This window comes from Salvelinus sp. IW2-2015, linkage group LG13, assembly GCF_002910315.2.
Source record: "Salvelinus sp. IW2-2015 linkage group LG13, ASM291031v2, whole genome shotgun sequence".
Taxonomy (NCBI): domain Eukaryota; kingdom Metazoa; phylum Chordata; class Actinopteri; order Salmoniformes; family Salmonidae; genus Salvelinus; species Salvelinus sp. IW2-2015.
This window is the reverse complement of record NC_036853.1, coordinates 2,214,881-2,231,265: the sequence shown is the minus strand read 5'-3', so window position 1 is coordinate 2,231,265 and position 16,385 is coordinate 2,214,881. Positions and strand designations below refer to the sequence as shown.

At 42.8% G+C, this 16,385-nt stretch overlaps 1 protein-coding gene across 1 annotated transcript in view; it reads right to left on the bottom strand.

The window, feature by feature from the left end:
- LOC111971785 (ATP-binding cassette sub-family C member 8-like) overlaps nucleotides 1-16,385 on the bottom strand; it is a 171,267-nt gene that overhangs the window by 1,474 nt on the left and 153,408 nt on the right. Inside the window, 7 exon segments of the mRNA XM_023998598.2 lie at nucleotides 783-845; nucleotides 4,169-4,302; nucleotides 8,191-8,202; nucleotides 13,730-13,821; nucleotides 14,644-14,752; nucleotides 14,860-14,938; nucleotides 15,152-15,330. Of these exon segments, the coding sequence (XP_023854366.1) occupies nucleotides 783-845; nucleotides 4,169-4,302; nucleotides 8,191-8,202; nucleotides 13,730-13,821; nucleotides 14,644-14,752; nucleotides 14,860-14,938; nucleotides 15,152-15,330 (668 nt within the window).

Sequence of the window (16,385 nt, the reverse complement as noted above, 5' to 3'; positions counted from 1 at the left end):
AAGAAACATTAGGTTAGAGAGAAATAAACATTTTTAACAACTTCAGTCTTTTGACATTCGGGGTTACATAGATTACAAATATACTGTAAATGCTATGCACACGATGACCACCATAGACCTACTAAAGATATATTTCAGTGATCTTTCAGGGATTTACCCTTATKAAATTTAACCTTAATTTAACTGGGYAAGTAAATTAAGAACAAATTCTTATTTACAATGACGGCCTACACCGGCCAAACCCGGACGACACTGGGCCAATTGTGTGCCGCCCTATGGGACTCCCAATCACGGTCTGTTGTGATACAGCCTGGAATTGAACCAGGGTGTCTATAGTGACACCCTGCAGTGCCTTAGACCGCTGCGCCACTCGTGAGCCCCAATGAGTAAGCCATCTCCTAGGGTCCTCTCTCCATCTCACTTCCCCATGGGAAACCACCATGGCAGCCTGGTAGTCACTTTTGACTCTTGTTATTCTAATTTCCAAGTGCATAAAAAGCATGTTTACTCCCACAGAATGTAGTCCAATAGAAAATCACAAACCAGCAGGACGKTGGCCCTCCAGGACTAGAGTTGGGCCCTCCTGCGCTACCAGTTCAGATTCCAGTTCTATTTCTATGATTCAACCTTGCCACCATTTGCATTAAGGTCATAGCAGAAGAGCTACTGACACTCAATATATCATAAGTCTCCAGTGGTCACCTGACGTCAGTACATGTCAGGATGTATCTGCTTTCATATCGGTGAGACAGAACTGGGGACCTTACAACAGAGATACTTACTGCTATGGTAACCACTGTTCTGTCAGCGAAGGCAGTCATCACCACCTTTTGCAGGATGCTCTCCTGTAGGCACAATACAGTCACAAGACAAAGGCAGAAAATGAGGATGAGCCTGTAGTAACATGTTTTTATACAGTGGCTTGCGAAAGTATTYGTCCCCCTTGGCATTTTTCCTATTTTGTTGCCTTACAACCTGAAATTAAAATAGATTTTTGGGGGGTTTGTATCATTTGATTTACACAACATGCCTACCACTTTGAAGATTGTGAAACAAACAAGAAATAAGACAAAAAAACTGAAAACTTGAGCGTGCATAACTATTCACCCCYMAAAGTCAATGCTTTGTAGACCCACCTTTTGCAGCAATTACAGCTGTAAGTCTCTTGGGATATGTCTCCATAAGCTTGGCACATCTAGCCACTGGAAKTTTTGCCCATTCCTCAAGTCAAACCTGCTCCAGCTCGTTCAAGTTGAATGGGTTCCGCTAGTGTACAGCAATCTTTAAATCATACCACAGATTCTCAATTGGATTGAGGTCTGGGCTTTGACTAGGCCATTCCAAGACATTTAAATGTTTCCCCTTAAACCACTTGAGTGTTTCTTTAGCAGTACGCTTAGAGTCATTGTCCTGCTGGAAGGTGAACCTCCGTCCCAGTCTCAAATCTCTGGAAGACTGAAACAGGTTTCCCACAAGAATTTCCCTRTATTTAGCGCCATCCATCATTCTTTCAATTCTGACCATTTTCCCAGTCCCTGCCGATGAAAAACATTGTGGGGATGGTTTCTCGGGGTGATGAGAGGTGTTGGGTTTGTGCCAGACATAATGTTTTCCTTGATGGCCAAAAAGCACAATTTTAGTCTCATCTGACCAGAGTACCTTCTTCCATATGTTTGGGGAGTCTCCCACGTGCCTTTTGGCGTAACACCAAACGTGTTTGCTTATTTATTTTCTTCAAGCAATGGCTTTTTTCTGGCCACTCTCTCCATAAAGATACTCCAATCTCCGCTGTGGAGCTTTGCAAGCTCCTTCAGGGTTAATCTTTGGTCTCTTTTTGCCTCTCTGATTAATGCCCTCCTTGCCTGGTCTGTGAGTTTTGGTGGGTGCCATCTCTTGGCAGGTTTGTTTTGTGTCATATTCTTTCAATAAAAATAAAAAATGGATTTAATGGGGCTCCGTGGGATGTTCAAAGTTTCTGATATATTTCATAACCCAACCCTGATCTGTACTTCTCCACAACTTTGTCCCTGCCGCTGCGGAGACTCATTGGTCTTCATGGTGCCGGTTACTTGGTGGTGCCCCTTGCTTAGCGGTGTTGCAGAGCTCTGGGCCTTTCAGAACAGGTGTATGATATACTGAGATCATGGTGACAAGATCATGTGATTACTGTAGATTGCACACAGGTGGACTTTATTTAACTAAATTATGTGACTTCTGAAGGTCATTGGTTGTACCAGATCTTATTAGGGCTTCATAGCAAAGGGGTAATACATATGCACGCACGTTTTTAAATTTTTGAAAAAGTTTATTTTTTTCATTTCACTTCATTATTTGGACTATTTTATGTATGTCCATTATTGCAATCCAAATAAAAATCTATTTAAATTACAGGTTGTAATGCAACAAAATAGGAAAAACGGAAAAGGGGGATGAATACTTTTGCAAGGCACTGTATCCTTGATTCTTATGCACAGAGTACACTGTACTTTAAAAAAGTAAAATAGTCAAATAGTTTGTGCCTTCACTATGGGGGGAATCTGGACCCATGTGTAAATGAAACGAAATTCACTTTTTATGCACTTTTCTCTMTAAATRTATTCTGACCTTGAACTTTAGCATTTGAATAGCATGCTATTTACCCGCTATTCGTTTGGGGTGGAGATCAAAGAAATAAAGGTGTGGCGGAGGTGTGTCTACAGACAAGCCGTATTATGATTTTGACTTAATTCCTTCATAATTCACCTTTACGCACGATGAAACAATGAATAAGGTGGAGCGACCTGTCGGTTCCAAGTGGAACAACATCTACTTTCCTTGTTCCGATATGAATAACACCGTTCTCCATGCACTGTAATTTACAACTTCATAAGAGCTATTGATAAGAGCTAGGTAAATGAGTACGCCGTTTGGATAAGGGGATTGGAAATATAAATGACAATTGTTTTTGATCTACATTATTTTACCTTATAATCGCTGGAGACAAATGTGAAACCAGTCATATGGGAGCAAACTGAAGCATATCAACATATCCCCTTTTCCACAGTGAAGTTTATGAAACGCTGGCCTTATAACTTGCAGAGATTAAATGTGGAGACCCAAGCTATTGGCTTCTGTATAGACAGTATAGTGCTAAACCTACCGAGTTGATTTACGATTCATAGAATGTTTTAATTATATGCCAAGACTTTTCACAAAATATATTTTTGTTGTTGCAATTTGTATCTTGTTAAATATTAGCAACTATCGGTAGTCACCCTCAGTTATACCCACAAACATTTATAACTGTCACGTTAGCTTTAGTTTTGCTGTACCCCAGGAAGAGCAGTTTCTGCCTTGGCAGCAGCTAATGGGGATCCATAATAAATACAAAATACAATACAAATGTTGGAAGTCTGAATCGTCCCCATTTGATTGAAACAAGTTTTATATTGCCATTGGTGTGTTTTAAATGCAATAATACCAAAGAATCACAAGATAATTGGAGTATTCAAAGATCGAAGCTCACTATCAATGTAAGGATTCTCTAGTTACCAGAATTTCCCCACACCTCAACCTTTATGTCAACCCAAAGCATCCCTTCTCCTGACTCTAATTCTGTCCAATCACTCTGCAGCCCTGTAGTAATCTGTTTAACATGTGCTCCGTTTCCTCAGAGTTACTCCTGTGTTACTGTGAGGCAGTGCAGTCCCTTGTTGTGACAAGTCCTTTAAGTGTGACTGTGTGTGAATGTGCATGTGAACGTGTGTGTGTGTGTGTGTCTATTTGTGCACGTGCATGTGTGTGTGCAGCCAGCGTGCAGCGGTGAAATTAACCTATTTAGCAAGCACCCATTAATTCACTCCCGCTCCCACTGTTGCCCTAGGCCTCTCTTCTCCTCCTTCCCCCTTTCAATATACCTCTATTTTCCCCATCCATCTATAGAATAAATACTTTATCCTCTTCTAAATCCTACACCTCCCCCTCTCCTCCTTTTAACCATCATCCTACACCTCCCCCTCTCCTCCTTTTAACCATCATCCTACACCTCCCCCTCTCCTTCTTTTAACCATCATCCTACACCTCCCCCTCTTCTTCTTTTAACCATCATCCTACACCTCCCCCTCTCCTCCTTTTAACCATCATCCTACACCTTCTCCACTCTCCACACACACACACACTTCTGCCTCACCGTGGCCATGTCTATAGAGGCTGTGGCTTCATCCATGATGAGGATGCTAGACTTCCTGACGAAGGCTCTGGCCAGACAGAAGAGCTGTCTCTGGCCCTGGCTGAAGTTCTCCCCTCCCTCCGTCACCATGGCGTCTGAAACACAACAAATATCATCACCTTCAACCCATTGTTTTACAATACCGGACTGGCGCTACTGTATTACACCTTACCTATCAGTAGCCTGAGATATCTATTACAATGACGTTACATCACATAAATGTTGTTAAACTTGTGCTTGACCCCATGAAAATGGATTTGTCAACTCAGTCAAGTGAATTGACCTCCTTTTAACTGGCTGATCATTGATCAACATCTAATCCAACATTTAGCTGGAATAAATACCAGCAGAAACTGTAGGCCTGAGTAATACATCTCTCTGTCAACTGTCCCGTGTGTAACACATCTCTATCATTGTCCCGTGTGTATACATTCTCTATCATTGCCCCCGTGTGTAATACATCTCTCTATATTGTCCCGTGTGTAACACATCTCTCTGTCATTGCCGTGTGTAAACATCTTGTCATTGTCCCGTGAGTAATACATCTCTCTGTCATTGTCCGTGTGTACACCCTCTCTGTCACTGTCCGTGTGTACACATCTCTCTGTCACTGTCCCGTGTGTAACACATCTCTCTGTCATTGTCCCGTGTGTAACACATCTCTCTGTCATTGTCCCGTGTGTAACACATCTCTGTCACTGTCCCGTGTGTAACACATCTTCTGTCACTGTCCCGTGTGTAACACATCTCTCTGTCACTGTCCCGTGTGTAATACATCTCTCTGTCACTGTCCCGTGTGTAATACATCTCTCTGTCACTGTCCCGTGTGTAACACATCTCTCTGTCACTGTCCCGTGTGTAAATATCTCTCTGTCACTGTCCCGTGTGTAACACCTCTCTCTACATTGTCCCGTGTGTAATACATCTCTCTATCATTGACCGTGTAACAATCTCTCTGTCATTGCCCTGTGTATACATCTCTCTGTCACTGTCCCGTGTGTAATACATCTCTCTGTCATTGTCCCGTGTGTAATACATCTCTCTGTCACTGTCCCGTGTGTAATACATCTCTCTGTCACTGTCCCGTGTGTAATACATCTCTCTGTCACTGTCCGTGTGTAACACAGCTCTCTGTCACTGTCCCGTGTGTAATACATCTCTCTGTCACTGTCCCGTGTGTAACACATCTCTTATCATTGTCCCGTGTGTAATACATCTCTCTCATTGTCCCTGTGTAATAATCTCTCTGTTGTCCCGTGTGTAATACATCTCTCTGTCACTGTCCCGTGTGTAATACATCTCTCTGTCACTGTCCGTGTGTATACATCTCTCTGTCATTGTCCCGTGTGTAACACATCTCTCTATCATTGTCCCGTGTGTAATAAATCTCTCTGTCACTGTCCCGTGTGTAATACATCTCTCTGTCACTGTCCCGTGTGTAATACATCTCTCTGTCACTGTCCCGTGTGTAACACATCTCTCTGTCACTGTCCCGTGTGTAATACATCTCTCTGTCACTGTCCCTGTGTAACACATCTCTCTATCATTGTCCCGTGTGTAATACATCTCTCTATCATTGACCGGTGTAACTACATCCTCTGTCATTGTCCCGTGTGTAATACACCTTGTCACTTCCCGTGTGTAATACATCTCTCTGTCATTGTCCCGTGTGTAATACATCTCTCTGTCACTGTCCCGTGTGTAATACATCTCTCTGTCACTGTCCCGTGTGTAATACATCTCTCTGTCACTGTCCCGTGTGTAACACATCTCTCTGTCACTGTCCCGTGTGTAATACATCTCTCTGTCACTGTCCCGTGTGTAACACATCTCTCTATCATTGTCCCGTGTGTAATACATCTCTCTATCATTGTCCCGTGTGTAATACATCTCTCTGTCATTGTCCCGTGTGTAATACATCTCTCTGTCACTGTCCCGGTTGTAATACATCTCTCTGTCATTGTCCCGTGTGTAATACATCTCTCTGTCATTGTCCCGTGTGTAATACATCTCTCTATCACTGTCCCGTGTGTAACACATCTCTCTATCACTGTCCCGTGTGTAACACATCTCTGTCATGTCCCGTGCGTAAATACATCTCTCTGTCACTGTCCCGTGTGTATAGCCACCACTCAAACGCACACACAACACACTTTTTCTCAGTCATAACTGGAGTACATCATGTGAGAATTTCCTGCAGCCATTATTAAACTAGACAGAGAGGAGAGAGAGTCTAAAGGTTAGAGATAGCTGCACTAACTAACATCATACAGCCACGATACAGTCTACTCTCAAGGACTAGAGCTAACTGTCCTAACACAGTCTACTCTCAAGACTAGAGCTAACTGTCCTAACACAGAGTCTACTCTCAAGACTAAGAGCTAACTGTCCTAACACAGAGTCTACTCTAAGGCTAGAGCTAACTGTCCTAACACAGAGTCTACTCTCAAGACTAGAGCTAACTGTCCTAATACAGAGTCTACTCTAAAGGCTAGAGCTAACTGTCCTAACACAGAGTCTACTCTCAAGACTAGAGCTAACTGTGCTAACACAGAGTCTACTCTAAAGGCTAGAGATAGTAGACTGTGATGTCAGGACAGCTATAAAGCCTAGAGCTAAATGCCAACATGTTCCAACTGATCAGGCAATGTATGAGAGGATGAGAGATTGGTCAGGGCACCACTGCTCTCAAACCCACTCCATCTCTCAGTAAGGTTCATCTGGGGTCAACTCCGAGCGGGTGCTGCACAGATCTACTGCATTCCAAACAATATAAATTGTTCTTCCAGTGATGGACAYGATGAGACCGACACATCCAAATATCATTAAGCACCAGCTCTCAGCTCATATCTCTGAACAAGTGTAGTGGAAGAATGAGAGAAAGTGATACTCGCGACTTGGTGGCGCTGAGGAATCAATACATCCTTTAGATGGATGGCTGTATATTTGCATCTCAATTTTCCAGGAATAGACGTTCCCATGAAGTCCTAGGGTCACTGACGCCAGGGGAGGTGTGAAGACTGATGGAAACTTTTATTGACTAAATGAATGTTACTGTRAATTAAATTGTCTAGTTTGGATTGTTTGAAGAGTTCATAAAGAGCTACAAATTGTGATCTGTTTTATAGTTTCAGGTTTAAAGTATTTTAATGTCACATGCAAAGTACAGTGAAATGCCTTTCTTGCCAGCTCTAACCACAACAATTTACTTTATCACGTTGTTCTTATTTGTTATATCTTGTGTGTTTTTGTTCTACCTTGCTATTTTTAGCATTACATTGTTTTTAATTACTGCATTGTTGGGATTAGAGCTTGTAAGAAAGGCATTTCATTGAACTTGTACAGTTGAAGTCGGAAGTTTACATACACCTTAGCCAAATACATTTCAACTCAGTTTTTCACAATTCCTGACATTTAATCCCAGTAAAGATTCCCTGCCTTAGGTCAGTTAGGATCACCACTTTATTTTAAGAATGTGAAATGTCAGAATARTAGTAGAGAGAATGATTTATTTCAGCTTTTATTTCTTTCATCACATTCCCAGTGGGTCAGACGTTTACATACACTCAAATAGTATTTGGTAGCATTGCCTTTAAATTGTTTAACTTGGGTCAAACATTTCAGGTAGCCTTCCACAAGCTTCCCACAATAAATTGGGTGAATTTTGGCCCATTCCTCCTGACAGAGCTGGTGTAACTGAGTCAGGTTTGAAGGCCTCCTTGCTCGCACACGCTTTTCTATCAGTTATGACCCACAAATGTTCTATAGGATTGAGGTCAGGGCTTTGTGATGGCCAGTCCAATACCTTGACTTTGTTGTCCTTTAGCCATTTACCACAACTTTGGATATATGCTTTGGTTCATTGTCCATTTGGAAGACCCATTTGTGACCAAGCTTTAACATCCTGACTGATGTCTTGAATGTTGCTTCAATATAGCCACATAATTTCCCCCTCAGATAGCCATCTATTTTGTGAAGTGCACCAGTCCCTCCTGCAGCAAAGCCCCCACAACATGATCCTGCCACACCCGTGCTTCACAGTTGGGATGGTGTTCTTTGGCTTGCAAGCCTCCCCCTTTTTCCTCCAAACATAACGATGGACATTATGGCCAAAACAGTTCTATTTTTGTTTCATCAGACCAGAAACATTTCTTCCAAAAAGTACGATCTTTGTCCCCATGTGAGTTGCAAACCGTAGTCTGGCTTTTTATGGCGGTTTTGGAGCAGTGGCTTCTCCTTGCTGAGCAGCCTTTCAGTTTTGTCGATTAGGATTTGTTTTACTATGGATATTTATACTTTTGTAACCTGATTCCTCCAGTATCTTCACAAGGTCCTTTGCTGTTGTTCTGGGATTGATTTGCACTTTTCACACCAAAGTATGTTCATCTCTAGGAGACAGAACGCGTCTCCTTCCTGAGCGGTATCGATGGCTGCGTGGTCCCATGGTGTTATACTTGGTACTATTGTTTGTACAGATGAACGTGGTACCTTCAGGCATTTGGAAATTGCTCCCAAGGATGAACCAGACTAGTGGAGGTTTTTCTATCTTTTTCTGAGGTCTTGGCTGATTTCTTTCGATTTCCCATGAATGTCAAGCAACAGGCACTGAGTGTGAAGGTAGGCCTTGAAATACATCCACAGGTACACCTCCAATTGACTCAAATTATGTTAATTAGCCAAACAGAAGCTTCTAAAGCCATGACATAATTTTCTGGAATTTTCCAAGCTGTTTAAAGGCACAGTCACCTTAGTGCATGTAAACTTCTGACCCACTGGAATTGTGATACAGTGAATTATAAGTGAAATAATCTGTCTGTAAACAATTGTTGGAAAAATTACTTGTGTCATGCACAAAGTAGATGTCCTAACCGACTTGCCAAAACTATAGTTTGTTAACAAGACATTTGTGGAGTGGTTGAAAAATGACGTTTTAAATGACTCCAACATAAGTGTATGTAAACTTTCTGACTTCAACTGTACATGTGACATTAAAACTTGAACAATGCAGTAATCAATAACAATGTAGTACTAAAAATAACAAGTAGAACAAAAACACACAAGATATAAAAATAAGAAAAACACGATAAATAAGAAAGCTATATATAGGGTCAGTTCAAGTACCTATTTACAATGTGGAGTGATAGAGGTAGATATGTATAATGTTAAGGTGACTAGGTATCAGGATATATAATAAACAGAGTAGCAGCAGTGTATATGATGATTGTATATGAGTGGTGTGTGTGAGTCAGTATAATGTGGAGCCCCCCCCCCCCCTTGGGAACAGGGATGATGGTGGTTCACCTTAAAGCATGTAAGGATTACAGACTGGTGTCAATCTGCTCCTGCTACCCCTCTGGTGTTCATCTGGTGTCTTCTTGACCTGCAGTTACTCTCCCGTACACTCTCTCCCTCTCTCTGTTGATTGTGTGGATTGAAGACAGGTGTGCTGGAGTCAGAGCAGATCCCTACCAGCTGCAACTCGTTCCATAATCAAGACCTCTACAAATATCAGTCCTGCCACTTCCACTCTGCCAGATCGTAATCTCTGCTCAGTCAGTTTATGATTCTAGCCATTTATGATTATTCAAAGCCTGTTACACTGCTGTGCCTGTTTCCCTGCCTGACACCGTTTATCCTCTCATTGCAGTTACCGCTCTGTCTTTGCAACCTCATTCTCCACATCTGGTTTTTCTGCAACTCATCTGAGCTTCCCCGGATCGGCACTCCATATCTCTCTGTTTAACAATACATATTTTGGTTCATTCATCCCTGTTTCCTCATCTGTCTGCTCTTGTGTTCCCTGTGTCGCTCCGCCTAACAACTGGGCCAAGAAGAGATTGAAAATGACTGAATATACCTGCCAGCTGTTCTGAGCATGCTCTGAGAAAGGCCCTGGAATACCGTTGAGTCCCGCGCCATGCAGGTATTGACCTGATTAAAGACTTTACTCACGTCACCTCGGATCTCACACCCGGCACGATGTTGGTAAAGCATGCATAAAATGCATGTGTTTGTCTGGTAGAGAGAAATCGTTGGCAGATCTTTTTCATCCGTAATGGGACTGTAGCCCCAGCCTCGCGGTGGTCAGTGTGATCCTGCGTGATAGGATTCCTCCTTTTGACTTCTTTACTTGCTTCCTGTCCTCAGCCGGAGCCTCAGGTTGTCTGTGAAGCCCTGTGTGCACTATCCCTGTCCTTTAGTTTAAGTCGCAACCTCTGTGTTAATCCAGGGCTTTTAATTGGGGAGAAGGTGAACCTTCAATGTGCGGACAAACATTGTCGTTGCATTCCTAATAAAGCTGGTGACGGAGGTGGTTAGCTTGTCAATTGTTATTGGCAGACTCCTGAAAACATATTTCTAATCAGGCTAGTAAAGCAGTCCTCTAGGATAATCTCTGATTCTGGAGACCATTTCTCAATGGAGCAAGTCAAGGGTAATTCCTGTTTGAGCTTCTGCTTGTAAACAGGAAGCAGGGGTACGGCGTCATGCTCTGATTTGCTGAATGGTGGATGAGGGAGGGCCTTGTATGCTTGCTTGTGGGTAGAATAACAGTGGTCTAGGACTTTATCGCCGTTAGTGGCGAGGGAGACGTGTTGATGGATATTGAGCATCGCGTGCATTATTGAGCATCGCGTGCATTAATGACGTGGAATTAAAATTGCCGGCAACCAGAACCAGCTTTTGGATGTACGTTTTCCTGCTTGTTTATGGCCTCGTACAGTTCGTTAAGTACCAGCTTGTTATTTTTCTTGTCCTGAGGTGGAATGTAATACAACAGTCATGATAACAGCTGAAAACTCCCTCGGGAGGTAGAAGGGTCGGCATTTGACCATCAGGTATTCCAAGACAGGTTAACAATGGGTCGACACTTGCACTGCTCGAATCAGTACACCTGTTGTTGATGAAGAGGCAAACCYCTCCCCCCCTCGATTTCCCTGACTCCACTGTCCTGTCCGCCCGGTGAATCCATTGAGTTGAATAGCCATGGGGTGTATATACTKTAAGTCGAYATCAGGGCAGATAARTTGAAGCTGGAATTGAGGTAACTGCCAATCTGATGTTCAAAAGTACTTGTCGATTGTAATAAATGATAGAGGATACATCTCGGGAAAATAAAGTACAAAATAATCACAAAATAGCAAAGTTAGGTTGGAGCTTTCAAAACGACAACCAGCCAGTATGGCGCCATCTTATTGTACTGTAAGTGCTATGGACTTATTGTTACAGGGTTATTCTGTCTGCCGGACAGCGGTCAGTTCAAAGAGGAGCGACACATGGGTGCACGCCTATCATTTAGATAAGAATTGTGATGATTAGATCCAACAATGTGTTCTTGTCTTTTGTGTTTTCACGAGCAAAGTACTAAGAAATGTTCATTCAGGCTGGGCGTGAGTTCCTGTTTGAATTTGGTCWAATTTTTTTCTCTTCGATTATTCTGAATTGAAGACACATAACCACGTTAAGTCTTATTTAGTTGATAGTATTTTACTCTGGCTATTCTGTAATGTATTTCATGTACACTAATTGTTTGAGTTAATTCTTTCATGACTAATACATCCTATTAGTTGCATTGAGTAAATGCATTCCTTGTTTTACAGAGTCATTATTTGATTGACTATACGTTCAAAATTTGGTAGGTCTATTGGTAGTTATTTTCACGACACATAGTACATGCCTGCGTTCCTTCCCTGTCTACTTGACTCAACTTCCTGCGTAGAACACTGGTTGCCAGGATTAGCTATTTGCATCTAGCCTCTGAATAATTGTATAACGGTGCAAGATAGACACATGTTGTTCTAGTGAGACACATGTTGGTTCTAGTGATAGACACATGTTGATTCTAGTGATAGACACATGTTTCTAGTGATAACACATGTTATTCTAGTGATAGACACATGTTATTCTAGTGATAGACACATGTTGGTTCTAGTGATAGACACATGTTGATTCTAGTGATAACACATGTTGATTCCTAGTGATAGACACATGTTGATTCTAGTGATAGACACATGTGGTTCTAGTGATAAGACACATGTTGGTTCTAGTGATAGACACATGTTGGTAGTACACAGTTGTCTAGTGAGACACATGTTGGTTCTAGTGAGACACATGTTAGTTCTAGTGATAGACACATGTTGGTTCTATGATAGACACATGTTGATTCTATTGATAGACACATTTGATTCTAGTGATAGACAGCATGTTATTCTAGTGAGACACATGTTGGTTCTAGTGATAGACACATGTGGTCTAGTGATAGACACATGTTGATTCTATGATAACACATTTGTTCTAGTGAACACATGTTGGTTCTAGTGATAGACACAGTTGTTCTAGTGATAGACACATGTTGTTCTAGTGATAACACATGTTGGTTCTAGTGATAGACACATTGTTGATCTAGTGATAGACACATGTTGGTTTAGTGATAGACACATGTTGGTTCTAGTATAGACACATGTTGATTTAGTGATAGACACATGTTTGATTCTAGTGATAGAATAGCAAGACACATTGTTGATACTGAGAGGTGATGTAAGGCTCGCTACCTTGACTAGATTCTCCCAGAGATGCACAGGCCTTCCTTGACTAGATTCCCCAGAGATGCACAGGGCCTGTTCCTTGACTAGATTCCTCCAGAGAGCACAGGCCTGTTGCATTCATTCACATATTGAAGTCCGATTGAATGTAGTTTATTATATTTCTACATAATGGTGACCCTTCATCCTCAGTCAATGTAGAATTGATTGATGCTTATTTATAAAATCCTCTTAGGCCTCACTCCGCCCTATCTGAGATATCTACTGCACCCTCATCCTCCACATACAACACCCGTTCGACAGTCACATCTGTTAAAGGTCCCCAAAGCTCACTCATCCCTGGGTCGCTCGTCTTATCAGTTCGCTGCAGCTAGTGACTGGAACGAGCTGCAACAAACACTCAAACTGGACAGTTTTATCTCAATCTCTTCATCCAAAGACTCAATCATGGACACTCTTACTGACAGTTGTGGCTGCTTTAAGTGATGCATTGTTGTCTCTACCATCTTGCCACTTTGTGCTGATGTCTGTGCCCAATAATGTTACCCTTTTGTGCTGCTACCATGTTGTGCTGCTGCCATGCTATGTTGTGACTTAGGTCTACATCTTATGTAGTGTTGTCTCTCTTGTTGTGATGTGTTTCCTATATTTGTATTTAATTTATTTTTAATTCCCAGCCCCCGTACCACAGGAGGCCTTTGCCTTTTGTAGGCCGTCATTGTAAATAAAAATGTGTTCTTAACTGACTTGCCTAGTTAAATAAAATAAATACAAATAATTCCACCAACCTAAACAAGCTAAACTTCAGAGCATGAACGCGCCGCCGCGCGCACGCGCGCACGCACCACGCACCACGCACGCACCACACACACACACACACCACACACACACACACACACACACACACCACACACACACACACACACACACACACCACACACACCACAAAACACACACACACACACTCCTTACCCATCCTCCTGTAAAGTCTTGACTACAGGTTTGAGCTGAGCGATCTCCAGAGCCTCCCACAGCATATCGTCTGTAGCCTTCATCCTCTGGTCCAGGTTAAACCTGAAAACACACCGACACACACAACACACCAATAACAAACCAAGGTCATAGGACTGCGACCAAGAACAATCTAATACAATCCAGTTTATACAACAGGTGGGTCTAATCCCGAATGTTGATTGGTTAAAASCGCATTATACATTTTAATAACATATACCAGTAGGATTTGAGACAGGCTAACCTACTACTTCAAATCCCACTCATGTACCGTGTGAAAGGAGTATGCATTATTTACTGTACTCGCCAGGACGTTTTCTATTGTTTCATCCAATTCATAGTATTCTTTSTTATATTACTTTTCTATTTCTGTTTTCTGTTTCTGTTGGGCTTGTTCTGGGTGCATCTACAACATGAAAATGCTTTGGAGCGGTCCAAAAATAAATTACTYGTGTTGAGTTTTTCCAGAGATGCGTCTGGTTATCAGACACCTCCCAAGATGAMACTCTCTGATGTTTCAACAGTCGGCCAACTGACCCAGTTACAAGTAGCTTCTGTCTCTCTTTTCCCCTCACAAAACAAGTCACACTAGGCAGTGTGGCGTGGCTGCTGCTGGGAGCACAACACTGCATCACTCTCAATACCTCAATACTTTTGGCTTAACTTCCTGTATGCTGTCTCAATGTTCTTCACTCTTGGTACTACAGGCTTTTGTGCCAGCCCAGCCCTAGAACACCTGAATCAGCTAATACAGGTTTTGCTGATGAGTTGATTGATGGAATCATGTGTAATGGTGCTAGCCATGCTGAAGACACTGTTGCTCCTCCAGAACCAGGAGTGAAAAACACTGATCTAGATGAAACCGTAGTGTGGGGGTTCTCTTACCGGATGGTTCCGCTGAATAAGATGGGGTCCTGGAGGATGATGGAGAATCTAGACCTCAGAGTCTGCAAAGGCAGCTTGGCGATGTCAATGTCATCTATGATGATACGCCCTGTTTGGAGAGAAGACCAGCTATGTTAAAATGACCCTGTCAATAAACCTACGTCCAATAAAAACTTTAGTTGTAGTATCGTCATAGTAACAGTTGGCAGTGTTTACCCTCGAACATGTCGACCATGCGGAAGAAGGCCAAGGAGAAAGAAGACTTYCCACTTCCTGTCCTACCACAGATCCCCACCTGGAAGCCACAGGAAGACAAGTTTGTTTGATGGCACATCATCTTCATCATCATCGTCATCATACTCACCGTCGTCATCATCATCATCATCATCATCATCATCATCATCACTATCACAAAACTGTTCTACGCTGTCTTTCATTGGCTACAGTTAATTCCCTTTATTTATTTATTTTCTCCCACTCCCCCATTCATTCTGTGTGACTGTATTACCTTCTGTCCAGGGCTGATGTGTGCATTGACTTGTTTGAGGACAGGTTTCAGGGTGGTGTCGTAACGCACACTCAGGTTCTGGATCTGAATCTCTCCCCTGTTCTCTCCTCTCACTGTCTCTCTTATTGGCGTCCGGTCCGTCTCGCTCTCACTGTCCCTCTCACCGGTTCTCCATCTCTCTGTCATTCACTGTTCCCTCCCTCTACATGTCCGTCTACTGTCTCATCCTTCTCTGTCCGTCACCTGTCTCTTCTGTCGTCTCACTGTCTCTCCCTCTCTCTGTCCATCTCACCTGTCTCTCCCTCTCTCTGTCTCATCTCACCTGTCCTCTCCCTCTCTTGTCCGTCTCACCTGTCTCTCCTGTCATTCCCTGTCTCTCCCTGTCCTTCACCATGTCTTCTCCATGTCTGTCTCACCTGTCTCTCCTTCTCTCTGTCCGTCTCACTGTCTCTCCTTCTCTGTCCGTCTCACCTGTCTTCCTCTCTCTGTCCGTCTCAACTGTCCTCCTCCTCTTCAGTCGTCTACTGTCTTCCTCTCTCTGTCCTCTACTGTCTCATCCTCTCTCTGTCTGTCTCACTGTCTCTCCGTCTCTCCTGTCCGTTCACTTGTTTTCTCCTCTCATTCTCCCTCTAGCTGCATCTCAGGTGCGGATGGCTGGCACGGCAAGGAGAGATTCAGATCCAGAACCTGAGTGTGCGTTACGACACACCCTGAAACCTGTCCTCAACACAAGTCAACGCACACATCAGCTGGACAGAAGGTAAGTACAGTCAACAGAATGATGGGGGAGTGGGAGAAAATAAATAAATAAAGGGAATTAACTGTAGCCAATGAAAGAGCGTTAGAACAGTTTTGTGATAGTGATGATGAATATGATGATGATGATGATGATGTGACGACGGTGAGTATGATGACGTGATGATGAAGATGATGTGCATCAAACAAACTTGTCTTCCTGTGGCTTCCAGGTGGGGATCTGTGGTAGGACAGGAAGTGGGAAGTCTTCTTTCTCCTTGCGCTTCTTCCGATGGTCGACATGTTCGAGGGTAAACACTGCCAACTGTATTATGACGATACTACAACTAAAGTTTTTATTGGACGTAGGTTTATTGACAGGGTCATTTTAACATAGCTGGTCTTCTCTCCAAACAGGGCGTATCATCATAGATGACATTGACATCGCCAAGCTGCCTTTGCAGACTCTGAGGTCTAGATTCTCCATCATCCCCTCCCC